This window comes from Mustela putorius, unplaced genomic scaffold (assembly GCF_011764305.1).
Source record: "Mustela putorius furo isolate JIRA1106 unplaced genomic scaffold, ASM1176430v1.1 tig00003858_pilon_pilon_pilon, whole genome shotgun sequence".
Classification (NCBI taxonomy): Eukaryota; Metazoa; Chordata; class Mammalia; order Carnivora; family Mustelidae; genus Mustela; species Mustela putorius.
In genome coordinates this window covers 40104653-40118606 of record NW_025422010.1, presented here as the reverse complement: position 1 = coordinate 40118606, position 13954 = coordinate 40104653, and the positions used below count along the sequence as shown (strand labels likewise).

Here is a 13954-nt window from a genome sequence, read left to right as displayed (position 1 = left end):
CCGGGGGTGCCCCACGCTGTGGTCTTTCTAAGGTCCTGCTGTCTGTTTAGAGGGAGATGTGGTGGTGGAGCCCCAAAGCAGGAGGCAGGCTTCCTGGACTTGAGGCATCTTCTGTCCCCCTCTTAGACCAGAAGGCCGTGACTTCCCCTCCTGGACGCCTAGCACAGTTTCTTCAGGGAGCCGGGAAGCTTTCAGCCCCCACAACCCACAGGGCCCTAAAGTAAGAGGATAAAAAGCCCAGCTCCCTTCTTGGAATGGGGGAGGGAATGAATAATTCAATAGATTATCCTCCCACAAAAGTTAAGTACTGTTGTTTTCTGAATGACTTTCTTCTTTTATTATTTTTTCCCCCATGGAGTCAACTCAAGGTTGTCCTGGCAATAATAGCAGGTCAGGCATTTACAGTCCTATGGCTGGCTTTGCCAGTGGGCGAGGGGGCGGGGAAGGGGTGGTCACAGGCTCCGGGGACCGCACTCCCCTGGGCTGCCTAGGTGGGCGCCCCCCGCGGTGCTGAGCTGGTCTGTTTTGCCTGAGCCAGCCCCCAGGACAGAAGACCCTCAGATGTGCTGCGGGCAGCAGACTCCTGCGATGGGACCCAGGACATCCCCTGAGCTGCGACAGATGAGGCACACTGTCTCCCTCTATGGACAGGGGCCCCCAGGGGTGGGGGTGGGGGCGGGGGTCCCCGGACCTCAGCCAGCACTGCGCATGTGGTCTGCACAGTGTCCCCACTTAGAACTCATGAACCCACTTAAACACTGGGGTGACCTAGATGCCCACGGAGGGATCTGGGTGGGCATCGGGGAGACAGCTCACCTCCCTGATACGTTGGTCAAGGACCCTGGGGGACATCCTAGACAGCGCTCCTTGCTTGGAAGATGCCAGGGAGTTATGCAGATTTCCCTCAGGTCGCTCGGCTCAACAGGGGCAGCTCCGGGCCGACGGGACAGCAGCTCCGACAACCATCGCTGTCCCTTCCCCTCAGCTTAGAGGCTATTTATTATCAAGAGTTTTATTAAAAATTTTTTTCTCCTTCATTTGTCTCTTTTCCCCTGAGTTTACCTCCGCTCGCCACCCCCCCCCTTTATTTTTGCTATTTGTTTTGTTCTCTGACTTTGAAGTTTAAGGTTTTCTCACTTGCTGGTTTGTGGCCTTTCATTGCCTGTTCACACTTCAGGGCAAGCCAGTCTCCAGAAGGTTCACCGGAGCTCTGTGAGGTGGGCACTGTCTTAGGACAGTGGTTCTCCGCTGGGGGCATGTGGACCCCCTGGGGACGCAGGGTAACCTCTGCAGACATTTGCGATCGTCCCAGTGGGACAGTGGGGAAGGAGGTGCTCCTGGCATCCAGACAGTAGACTGGGGGGCACAGCTCAGCCCTGCACTCCTGCCCTTGGTGGCCCTGGGCCCCCATTTTCAGAGCCTTCTTGAGTTGTGCACAGGGAATAGATTACCCCATAAACAGCCGGGCTCCACTCTCTCAGGTCTGGGGAGGTAGCTATGAAGAATGCACCACATAGGACCTTGACCTCGCTAAGCCTCAGTTTCCCTATGTTTACAGTGTGTAACCTCAGCTCTGCTGGGAGAGGCGGAAGGAGGGCACAGGTGTAAGTGAGCAGAGAACAGGATACAGGGCTGTGGTTTATGACCATCCCCCTCATGGGTGGGCATCCGCTTTATCTCCAGTGAAGGTGTGATCAGGGCGACATGTCCCTTGGCACAGCAGCAGCAAGAGGCGCTGTTAGTTAGATGGGTTTCATCGAGTATGTGAGTCTTGAGTACCAACTGCCTCATTTTCTTGCCAGAGGCCTCCAGTTTGGCTGGCAGAGTGGCGACCCGCTGGCCAATTGGACGGGGCTCTTTAATGTCACGGACGACCCAGCAGTGCAGAGCGGCAGTGACTCCAGCTCCAGGTACAGACCCCAGTGAATGGCCTGGGAGGGGGGTAACCCCGTCCCCAGGTGGCCTCATAGCCCCTGCCCTGTGGTCCACCCCCAGAACTACCCTCAGGGAAGAAGCAGGCTCAAAGCTCACTGCGTTTTAACATCCCACCTTGTCTCCTCTGACATGAGGGCTGAGGGCTAGGACCCAACCACAGCACAGCAGGGACGCCCCGGCCCCTCTCAGCCAGGGAGCGGGGTGCAGGAAGGGGTGCAGAATGTGGGTCTCAAGCTTTCCTTGGGAGTCGGGGCTTTTGCTGCGCCCCTGCTGCAGGGGTTTTGGAGGCCGGCCTGCAGGTGTGTGTAGGTGTGTGTGTGTGTGTGTGTGTGTGTGTGGCATCCGGGGTGGGTGTGGGGCTTGGGCTCTGCTCCTTGGATGTCCCACTGCACAGGCTGTTCCTACTCTGCCCCCAGCTGGGGCTGACCTTGGCTAGGGAAGAACCATTCCCTCAATGTCAAATGCTGAGATTTGACAATCAGACCACAGCGTGGTTTTCCCTTACTGCTCTGCTGTCAGGTTGGGCACGAAACAGTAACGCAAGACACTCTGTAAACCCAGGAGCTCGGGGTTTGTTGGACACATAAAATGCAGGGGGTTCTACTGGGGGACACTCAAGGCGGGGAGGGCAGTGGGGGGAAGTCTTTCAGACAAGGCAGAACACTTTCTCTGGGTGTGGCTGGAACTTGCCAGCTAAGGGTTTCCAGGGGCCAATTAAGTTGTTCGGGCCCCTTAAGTTTTGCATTTCTCAGGATGCACTGACTCTCAGGTCTGTTTCCCTGGGAAAATGGCCCGAGTTTTTGTTGCTGTTAATTTTGACACTGAAACATTAAACTGACCCCACAGAAGACGCAGAAGAGAAGTAATGTGTTTTTCAGGGACCCCTCCCACGTGTATGATTCTCTTCGCTGCTTTGAAAAACTAAGGATGTGGTTCCAATGTCAGAAGAATGTCAGCGGGGGCAGTGTTCACAGACAGGCCTTAGGGTGTGGGTCAGTCTCGGGGACCCGGGTCCTATCCTGGCCAGTTCTTTCCATATATGTGTGGTGGAGCCCTGGCCAGCCACTCGGCCCCTGGGATGTCACCCGGGAAGAGCGGGGTGTCCAGAGTTGTCCCTTCTAAGTGTTGCACCTCCGGTGTTGGCCTTTCTGCTGTGTGATTAGCCCACCCAGATGGGGGGGCGTGATCTAGGTAAGCCCGCGGGTGTCTGCCTTCCTGGACGGACTCTCTGAAGAGTTTGGCTAAAGATGCAAATCCCCTGAGCAAGACAAGATGGGACAGGTCCCTGGGAGCTGTCTCTGCGGGGAACACCCTGCAAGAGCTCTACTTGCCCTTTTTCCTGTTGCCGGCAGACTTTCCTTCTCCTTCTCTCTCTGCCTTGTGTTGCTGCTTTCTCTGCCTCTTCGTTGACCTCTTCCCCCTCTTTCTTCCTGCCGCCCTTTCTTGCTCCCTAGTTCCTGCTTCCCTCCTACCTCCCTTCTTCCCGTCCCCTCCCTTTTATTTTCTCCCCCCTCCCAGTGATCCTGGACAGACACTCCCCGTTCCCAGTCACCCAGGGTCCCCCGGAGTCAGAGCCACCACTAACTTCTAACCATTTGGTTTTAGAACTCAGCCGCCCTTTCTCCAGCGTGCTCACCCGCTGAGCTCATTTCCTCCTGGGGAGCAGCTGTTTGACCCAGACCCCCCCTTCGTCACAGAACAAATGTGACGAGCACACAGCGCAGCTTCTTCTGGGACAGTTCCAATGTCAGATCGCCATTTCGAGTTGACCCCCAAAGTACTATCACACATGTGAGAAACCGTCATGTGCACAGTTCGCAGGTTTGGGAAATAATGGTTAATGTCTTTAGAACTGAACCATATGTTGGAGATCTACCTTCCTACCTACCTACCTACCTTCCTTCCTTTTTTTCTTTCTTCCTTCTTCCTCTCTCTCTCTTTCTTTCTTTAACCTCGGTTTAGGAGTAGCTTCTGCCATCTTCATAATGGGTAGGACAGCTCCTGGCAGCAGATTTGCAGGGCTGGGCAGGGGGTGTCTCCTGTCGCTGTGGAAAGAACATCATGGCGGTGAGCAGCTCTCCACGCCCGGATTATGTGATGTGCTTTGTGGTATTATTCAGCCACTGAATAATTCAGCGCAGGCCATATTTTGCTCTCTGTAGTTGTGTGGTATGTCGTGGTGTGGTAAAGTGTGTTATTTATTATTAACACGGTTGGAGGGGAAGTCAGGAGTTACCATATATAACCAGAGGATCAAGAGAGGCAGAAAAAGCAAATGACTCATAAACTGTATATTCAAACAGGAGCCATGGGAGAAGGAGCAGGTCCAAACGATTGGTCTGGAAAACTCCAAATAAGACCACAAAGAAAATCCAGGCCAGACAGTGCTCAGAACGGTTGCGGTCAGGTCTTCCCCTTGGACATGAGTTGGGGGAAGTCCAGGCCAAATTAGAAAGTGTGTGCATTATAAAATATACATCGACATATGGCTTTATTAATTTCAAGCATGAGTCTAGAAGCATCCGTGAGAGTCCTTGGGGGAACTGTTGTAGTGAGCAGATAGGAAGCCGTTTGAATCCGCAAATGCTGCTATGCAAGTGGGTGCCTTGAACGTGAGCGGGTAGGTCTTTGAGGACAGTTCTCCCTGGGTCCAAGCTATGCTGTGTCTCTATCTCCCGCACGAGGCAGTGATGGCGCTCCTTCACCTTTGAGCCCTCAGCACCCAGACTGGCACCTCACATGCAGAAGGAGCTCAGTGCATGTTACTGGAATAAAAGAATGAATTAAGCAGGCGCAGAGTAAGGGCTGTTGGTTTAAAAAAAAAAAAAAAAAAAAAAAAAAGCAAAGTTACATTTCAGGGTTCCCAAATTCTCCCTTAGTGATGTATTCCTTTGAATAAACCTGTCTCTGGCACTGTTTTTGAAAATTAATCCCCAGAGGGGAAGCGCTTTGAATCATAAACTCCTTCCCAGTTCGGAATGATGGGAGAACATTCTCTTGAGAAGAACAGGGAGTAGGACCATTGGAGCAATCTGGGCAGCTGGGCGGGAAAGGGAGCCTGTAGGAGGGGGAGGGGGCTGGCTCAGAAGGAGAGAGAAGGCAGTGAAGGCAGAGTATCCACTCCTGCCATGGCTGAGAAGCCTTCCCAAACGATGCCACAGAGCATCACTGCAGATGAGCGGGAGGGAAGGGCCCACGTCCTCTAGGGCCAGCTCAGTGCCTCGAGCCCTCTAGCTGCGGCCCCTTGCCCGCCTTCCCAGGGTGGGCCCAGAGGGCAGGGAGAGGCAGGAGCGCCCTTAGCAGTCACAGTCCTGCAAGGTGGGCGGTGTTGCACCCACTGTCTGAGCCTGTCCCGGGGAGAGGACCGAGTCAGAGGGGCTGAGGGTGGCTGGGCCAGGAGTCCTCTCAGGTGCTGACCCTGAATCAGGCCCGTAGTCACAGCACAAAGGGCTTCACTCAGCTTCTGCCTCCTGGACCCTGCTCCACATCAAGTCCTTATCGTCCGGTCAATATCCACCTCCCACTCCACCTCCTCCTTGAAGCCTTCCTGGATAGCCCCCTTAACTGTACATTCTGTAAGAAGCATCTGCATGGAGGGCTGTTTTCTATCATTTCACACACAGTCAGCTCTCCAGCCAGTGCACACGAACTTCTCCGTGTTTGCTCATGCATTCCCCAGATCCCGAGAACTGGCCTGGACCACCTGTGCAAGCATCGCCGGGGCCCTCCAGACCCTCCTGCTCCAGATACAACCCACAGGTGGCCTGGCTGTCAGTCTCATCAGCCCCTCTCCCAGATTCTGTACAGCCTTGGCCCTCCTGGGCTGTGGTGCGATGCCAAGAGGCAGTGCACAGAGCACTCTCTCTGAGGTCCAGAGCAGAGCTGGCTCAGGCTGCTGCCCATCCACGTTGCCCTCGCCTGGGACAGCACTGTCCCTACATTGCCAGCCTTCCAGGCTTGGCTGAAGGGGACCTCCCAAGTGGGAGGGTAGCACCAGCCGTGGGAGAAAAGAGTCAGCCCCAAACTGATAACACAGGAGACTCTGCCCCACTGAAGAGGGAGCTGGGTGTGTGTCCAGGGCCTGGGCTGGAGCCCTGCACTCTGGGTGCATTCTGTGTGTGTGTCTAGCAGGTACTGTGCGGTGTGGGCCTTGGGGCGGTGACGTTTCAGAGCAGCGCTTCAGTGCAGCACTTATTAGGCTGTAGTCAGCTATTCATAGTTGTTTCAAGATGGTGTATAATCAGGCAATAAATTGCGCCGCACAGATGGCGAGTGCACCAGGGGCTCAGCGTGGAGGTCAGAGGTGCTTCTGTGGAAGGGCAGGACCTGGCTGGGATCTTGGCAGGTGACGGCCACAGCCAAGTGATATAAGGGCTGACTGTGTGCCCGGCACTGATCTGGGTGCCTGCACCTGTTCCTGCCCTCAGTCCTCACCCTCCAGTGTTTGACGTGGGTCCTATTAGTGCCTTCCTTTTCCAGATGAGGAAACTGAGTCACCACTTAGAGGTGGTGGCTGTTGGAGCTGGCACACAGCATATCCTCCCCTCGAGTCTCGGGGCTAAGGCGTGCAAGACAGACGGCTGCTGCTTCCTGGGCTGTGGACAGGTCAGCCTGGGTAGGGTTCAGTGTCCTACTCCATCTTTAAGGTCTCTCCTCTCCCCACCCCCATCTTCTGTGTCATTCTCCTACCCCCCCATCCCATGCTTAGTGCTTTCTCGATTGCTACACCTAACAAATGCTTCCTTCTACCAGCTCCTGGACATGCTACATTTCAGAGAGGAGCCCTTGGGGGCAAGGTGACCCCAGGGGAAAGAATTTTCCAGGGACTTGGAGGTGTGGTGACTTGTTGTTGAGGGCCTGTGTCTGGGCCCCTGACCTGTGGGTGTGGGCTGGCTTAGCCTAAGCCTCTCTGGTCAAGATTCAAGTCTATGGGAAAGGACAAAAATAAATAAATAAATAAATAAAAGAGGGATGGAGTCCTCGGGCTCCGTCCAAGGGGGGAAGAGTGTGGAGAATCAGGTTTGGCACTGTTCTGGGCTGCATGCTGGAAAAGCCAAACAAAGACGGAGCAGCTTCCCCATCTCCTCCCGTGTACCTGACGAGGGCCTCTGGTGGCCAGCAGGCAGGGGGCTGTCTGTGGAGGCCAGGTTGTGGGTGTCCTGGGACACGTCAAGTGGTGTTGACCCATGAGTCTCCCTGGTCCTCGAGCTTTGTGGCCCTTGATTGAGTCTGAATTGAGTTTCTTGGACAAATAACCACTTAGGTGAATGGTTCTGTGCCCCAGTTTCCCATTGGGTAAGCTCCCGTCTTGCTCAGTCACTAGTGGGGTCCACTGAGGGGACCTTCTGGATAGAGCCAGGCCCCTGCTTCACCCCGACTCACAGCACTGGGTATGAGCACTTCCCTTTGTGGGCCTTATTTCCAGATCAGGTGATCAATGGTGACTGCCAGGGCCTCGCCCCAGGTCAGCTTCCAGGATGAAAAGGAAAAGGGGACTGGGGTCAGGCTGGGAGGACCCAGCATCCACCCGGAAGCAGTTTAGGGGGTGCCCAGATGGTAAGGCACATGGGGCTTTCCCAGTTTCCTACTCTGCCTACCCGTGCGTAGCCTACATCACCTACAGCAAGGGCCATAGGGGATGGGGGTGGTGGGGTTCCCAGAGGCTGTCCTCCCCATGCGGGCCTCCTCGCGTGGCCTGTAAACCTTCCCTCCCTCACCCCCCACCGGGGGCTTCAGTACCTCAGAGAACACTGAGGCATGTTCCTTCTAACTCTGGCTGCTTCTACACGCGTTGGGGGAAATGCCCTTCTTGCTGCCCAGCCGGGACCGAGTCTTCGCGCACTCCCTGTCCCGGTGCGGGTGGGCTGTGGCCACGGCAGCCCACAGATCTGGGGGATCGTAAGCAACAGACTGTCTCTGGCCGCTCCAGAAGCTGCATGTTGGAGATCTGGATGACAGCGCGGTTGGGCTCTGGTAGGAGCCCACTCTGGTGTGCACACTGTCATCTTCCTGCGGTGCCCTCCCGTGGTGGGAAGACCGCAGGCGAGCTCACTGGGATCCGTTTTATAAAAACCCTGATCCCATTCACGAGAGCCGCACCTTCATGACCTCATCACCCCCCAAAGACCCCACCTCATGGCCACCAGTGCTCATCACACACGCTTCCACAGTCACTGTCCGCAGGACCTCCCACTTCTGTTCTCACCTCAACCCACGCCAGTGGGGCTTCTGCCTCGCTGCTCCCCTGAGTCTGCTCTTGTCAGGGTCACCAATGACTGCCTTGTCGTGAGGTCAGTGGGACCTTCTCTTTCTTGGCGTCCATTAGGTCTGGTCAGAGCTGACCCTCTGTCCTGGAAATGCTCTCTGCTCCTGGCTCCCGTGTCGGTGGGCTCTCCACGTTCTCCTCCTTAATACAACTCTCCTTCTCAGACTCTGTTGGTGCCTGTCTCCCCTGCCACCCTCTGAAAGTCTGTCGGAGCTGACCACAGGCTTGCCCTCTGCCCGCCACCCTCCCATGAGATCTCGCTAAGCCCTTTGTCCCTTGACCCTGGAGCATGTATCTCTGACCCTGACGTCTGCACTGGGCTGCAGACATGTGACCCTGACTGGCTACCTACGATCTCTTCTTGAATGTCTAACAGTCTCGGCCAGCTTCACGGGTCCCGAGGAGATTTGGTTTAGACCCAGGCTGTTCATCTCCATCATTCCCTCCTCTTTCAATGTCTCTGTGAACCAACTAGTTGTCCAAGATAAAATCTTAGGAGCTACCATTGATTTCTCTCATTCCTTTTCACCTTTGCAGTCTTGCCATCAGCACATCCTGCTGATTCTATATGGAACTCGTGTCCTGCTCTGTCTCTTGCATCTCTTTGCCGCCTCTTGGCACAGTCCACCAGCCCACATGCCACCCACGTCCCTATGGCGGCCAGAGGGAACTTTCACGTCAGGCCGTGCGTTTCTGCTGCTTCAGCGCACTGGTGTATCGAGTGCTTCCCCCAGCCCAGCTTGACCCAGTGCCACTCGCCCCTGGGCCTCAGTTCCTCTCACCACGCACCCCCGGCCCCAGAGCCCTGTCCCTGCAGCCCCACTGGCTTTGTCTATCCTCAGCATGTTGGTGTCTGCTTGTCGTTCCCTCTCGAATGCTCTTCCCGCACCCCTGCCGATGGCTCCATCTCTGTCCGGAGAGGCCTTCCTTGACCTCCTACCGCCCTTCCAGGTGCCCTCCAGTCCCCTCGCCTGCTTTACTTTTATGACGCTCGTCCCTACCTGACCCTATGTTGCATTTGTATTTCATGTGTTTCCTGTCCTGGAAGTCCTTGAGGGTGGGGGCTTTATCCGGAGGGGTCGACGCTGCATCCTGGCCTAAATGGGTACCTGGCACGTAGTAGTGGGTCAGAAACTCTTCGGTGAGCTGTCCCGAGGGGCCTGGCGTGGCGGTGGAGGTGTTGCACTGAGAGCAGTGTAATAAGGACTGAGCTGGGGGCTGTGGGCACGGCAGAGGGAGGGCGGGGAAGGCTCTGACGGATAAGCTGGTGGCAACCAGAGAGACACAGCGAGGAAGAGGGTCTCAGACAGAGACACCCCTCCAGGGAGAAAAGAGGACTGACTCACACCCTTTGTGCCGGAAGGGAGAGAAGTGCCTCAGAGGGAGCAGGGGTGATCAGTTGGGTGGGAGCTGAAGGAAGAGGAGGCCAGGCGGATCGGCTGTGGCTGAGCCCCTGGGGGCCCCTGGGGGCAGCAGGGTGGTGAAGCAGGGCAGGAGCAGCGGACCACCACTGCTAGTTTGGACACCGGGAGGTGGGCTGGGTTTTAACAGGGGAGTTCTTCAGGGCTCCCTGGTCTGGTCCAGAAGGGAAGGCCACCACATGTGACCTCTTGCCGGGGCTGTCTAGATACTGAATCAGGGGCCCCGCAGAACCTCTGGCCGCAGGGGGGAGGAGGGGCAACCCCAGCTCCTGCCTGATGCCAGGAATGACGCTGCCCCAAAGTTCATACCTGGAGCAGATTAACCAAAGGACTATCAAGGTTGTGTTCGGAACGTTGGGCTTTCTTAGCTTCCAGCTCTGATAGTCACGTACCTCTGCAGATTCCCATGGACAGATGGGGAAATCGTGGCCCAGAGAGCCAGCATCTAGTCAGGGGTCCGAGCCAGCTCTCTTCACACCTTGGGAGGGGAGTGTCTCCTGGTACCTGTGACCTGCCATTGTTGACAGCTGAGCCCTTCTCGAGTCTCTCCTTTCCTGTTAGGGAAGACACGGCAGTCCTTTGAATTCTCAGGCTGCACTTTGCAGATTTTGATTTCTGTGCCTGTGCGCTGATGGGTGGCGTGCTGTCTTGGGATGGCAGCTCTCCTGGCTCTGAAGTCGCACTGAGCCCCCTGACGGGGAGGGGGCTGCTCGCTGAGAACTGTTCCCCGCACCCCATAACCGTAGCTTGTCAGAATCAGGGAGAGGGAGTGTACTGCAGTGACGGAAGGACAAGGATTCTGGGCTCCTAAAAGCTCTGGGTCCCCTTTCCAGTGCCCCTCTTTACTAGCTGAATGACTTTGGGCGGGTTGCTTTACCACTTGCTATCTGAGTCTTTGGTATAAAATGGGGGAAACAATGCCTACCTCATAGGGCTGTTGGGAGGATTAAACAAGACAAAATTAAGGAATCCAGTATCAGCCTGCCACAGACGGTTGTGCAGAGTGGGCACTGCACAAAGATACCCAGCCAACGGTCAGGCAGCTCACTCTCACTTGACAAGTCATGTGACTGCCTTGTGGCTTAATTCACCCAGAGAAAAAGGTACTTTATCCTAATTTGCACAGAGGTGTCATACCCTTTCCAGGTTCCTACACAGTGTGGAATAAATAAACCATTTTGTTGTCCCCTGAGATTCTGCACGAGGTTTGAGAGGAGCCCAGGGGTGCTGATTGCTGAGCTGGGGCTGCTTCCTTGCTTTCTGGGCTGGTGGAAGCTTTTGTAGGACATTGGGATCTCCCTGGGCTCCTGTTCTCTTGAACACCATCAGCACCTGGGGAGGAAGGGCAGTGTTAGGTAGGAAGCCGAATGCACGAACCTTATCTTGTACCAGCCAGTGGTGCCAGGGCTCAAAGTACCATGACCTCCAGGAAAGACCCCATGGCCCCGACAAAGCTCTGGAGGGGGTTCAGGCCAAAGGAGAGCCTGCTGAGGGGCAGGCTTGCAGAGAAAGTCTGGCAGGGATGCACATGGGGCCCTGGGCATGCTGCAATGAGGCCTCTTCCACCTGCAAACCCAGAGCCCAAGTCTGGGGAGGAGGAGGAGGACCATCGTGGTCACCTCTGCCATTGTCTTCTCACTTAGGGTAAGCTGTCACCCTCTGGTCAGGCAGCCAGGGCTGCCCTACCCACCCCCCCCCCGAAGTCCCTGAGGGCACCGAGGAGGGGCAGGACAGACACAGCTTGGTGCCAGCCCCGGAGGTGGCTGCCGGAAGCCAAATGGCATCTGAGATGAGCTGGACTGCGGGGCTGACCGGCTGAGACTATTTATACCTTCGAGGTGCTAAATGTGCTGCGGGGCCCCTCCTCTCTGAGCCAGGCAGAGATCACCTTTCGAGAACTGGAAGAAGAGACAGTGACTAACTCACCTTGAGAGGCTAATAGAGTTGAGAAGGTTGGAGAAACTGCTTTTCTCAGTCTTGTGGCAGGTTAAGGGGGAGCTTGAGCTGTGTCGAGGGAGAGCTAGGACTTCAATAAAAGGACATTTATTGGTGATTTCCAATAACACAAAAATCATAACCCCATTACAGAAAACATAAAAATACAGAGAAGTATTTTAAAAATTGATCATTGTCCCATTACTCAAAGAAACCCACCATTAGTGCCTTGTTGTGGCCCGTCCCTTTGCCCCACACATTCACATATGTACGTCCCATTCTTCTGGGACATTAGTTTTGTAACTTGCATTTTCCACTCAGCATTGTCCTGTGAGTATCTTCCCATGTTATTCCACAAAGAAACTGGAAGCCTCATTTTTGATGTCTACATAGAAGTCTGGGTCCAGGCCAAACACGGATTACCACGGCTTTTCCCAGAATGCCATGCTTGGGTGTCCCATCAGAAGCAGAATGCGAGGGGACACTTGGCAGCCCTTGTTACAATCTCCTTTCCTTAAGTTCATTATCTTTAGACACAGGGATGGAGAAGTGCAGCCCAGAGAAGCAGAGCCCAGGCAAGAGCTATAATCTCCATTTTCAGCTGGGAAAACCAGGGCTTTCGCCCCAGGCAGGGAGTGGTTTTGATGGCTTGTTTTCAGGGTGGCTGGGCTTCGTTATAGTCGTGCACGGTGAGACACACAGACGTGCAAGTCACTGGCAGGAAGGAAGAGGGTTTTGTAGTCATGCCCAGAAGCAGGAGGCACACCACACCAAACCCTGGGGAGCACCGGGAGGTGGGATCAGGAGCAGAGGGAGTGATGGAAAAAGTGGGCAAGAGCCTCTACTGTGGTTTCTCTGGAAGAAACAGGTGAGACAGGTACACAGGCCTGGGAGTCGTCAGTCTGAATGATCTCAGCGGGCTCCGGGGCCTAAGGGGCTGTCTGTACCTGGCCCTGGGATGATCAGGGCAGGGGGAAAGCAGCCCCTATTGGGAAGTGGTGGGGGGTGTGTGTGTGAGCTCTGCACTGGTTTGTTTGCATAGGAAAGGTGCTCACAGGTGGTTCCTGTCTCCAGGAAACGGCTAGCCCTGGGTGGGGCCGGTCTTCCAGGGACAACAAGGTCCAGATGTTAAAGCCTCAGAAACACAGTTTATCCATGGAGTGTGCAGCAGAGAAGTGACCAGGGACATCCCCACGTCCAAGCGGAACGCAGCATGGGCTTCATCCCGCTGAGTGGCAGGGGAGGGGGTTTACTGATAGCAGTGGAAGGAGGATGCCAGTCTGTCCAGATGGCAGAGAAGCTTCCTGAGGTTACTCGTGCCTGACCCAGCTCTGCCATCAGCCAGCCGCAGGGCCATAAGTGGTCACTGACTCCCTGGAGACTCTTGCCCTTTGATGGCAAGAGAAAGGAGAAAGGAAGGACCGAGCATTTCTTGGGTGCTTGGTGTGTGCCAGGCACTATCCTGGGACTTTCCCCAAATTTCTCATCAATATCTTCTCTCAGCCCTGTTACACATGAATGGCACTTTTGTGTGTGTGGATGTGACAGATGAGGAAAGTAAGGCTCATAAACGTGGTGGGCCTGGGGTGGCTTATGAGGGGCAGGAAAGGAATGTGACCCCGTTCTGAAAGCCTGTCCACTGAGTGGGCACCAAACACACAATACGAGACCTTCTGGAATCACTGTACTGCCCAGTTCCCTGTAGGGGTAAGGTTGGGGATTGAGCAGGGAGGGAGACTGAGTGGAGTCTGGCAGAGGTGAGCAGGGAGCGCCTGATGGAGACCGTGGAGGGGCTGGCTCTGGCTGGTCTTTGCAAGTTTCTTCCTTGCCTTTGTGGATCATCATTCCACAGTTACATTCTGGTTTGGTTAGTGAGTGGGAAGCACTGGGGATCATATTGTGTGCTGGGTGGGCCCTTGGCTATTATTTTAAGGAGGAGAAAGCAGAGGCCCAGAGAGGATAAGTGATTGACCCACATCACGTAGCTGGTTTAGAGGCGTAACAAAGATGTGTCTGCAAGACTTCTAGCCCCCCAAGACCAGTGGGGTAAGTTTCTCCTAACTAACTCCTGCACCATTTGAATCTGGAGCTTTTCTTAGTAGCAGCCTGAGATCATGGCTTCAGATGACCCAGTGGATTCCAAAGGACATAGTGCCAGTGGCTCTGGTTGCAAACGATGATCTTTGTGATAAGACACCAGACCTTACTTACAGTTGTGTGACTGGAAAATGATGTCAGTTACAGCCAAGGTCATGGACTTTTCTGGTGGCCTCATGCTGACCTCTTGTTCTTAATTATAGGTAGTCAAATCCATTGAGCTAGTGAAAGCGGAAGGGGATTTATTTAGGGGAAAGAATATAATATATAATAATAATAAATATATATTTATATATAAATA

The 13954-nt window shown here is 54.8% G+C and overlaps 1 protein-coding gene across 2 annotated transcripts in view; it reads left to right on the top strand.

The window, feature by feature from the left end:
• Positions 1-13954, top strand: part of ST8SIA5 (ST8 alpha-N-acetyl-neuraminide alpha-2,8-sialyltransferase 5) — a 62152-nt gene that overhangs the window by 16080 nt on the left and 32118 nt on the right. The window contains exon 2 of one of the 2 annotated variants that reach the window (XM_004752211.3): positions 1803-1910. The exons of the other annotated variant lie outside the window; for it this stretch is intronic. Within the exon in view, the coding sequence (XP_004752268.1) occupies positions 1803-1910 (108 nt within the window). The remainder of the gene's footprint in view (positions 1-1802; positions 1911-13954) is intronic. 2 annotated transcript variants of the gene reach the window in all.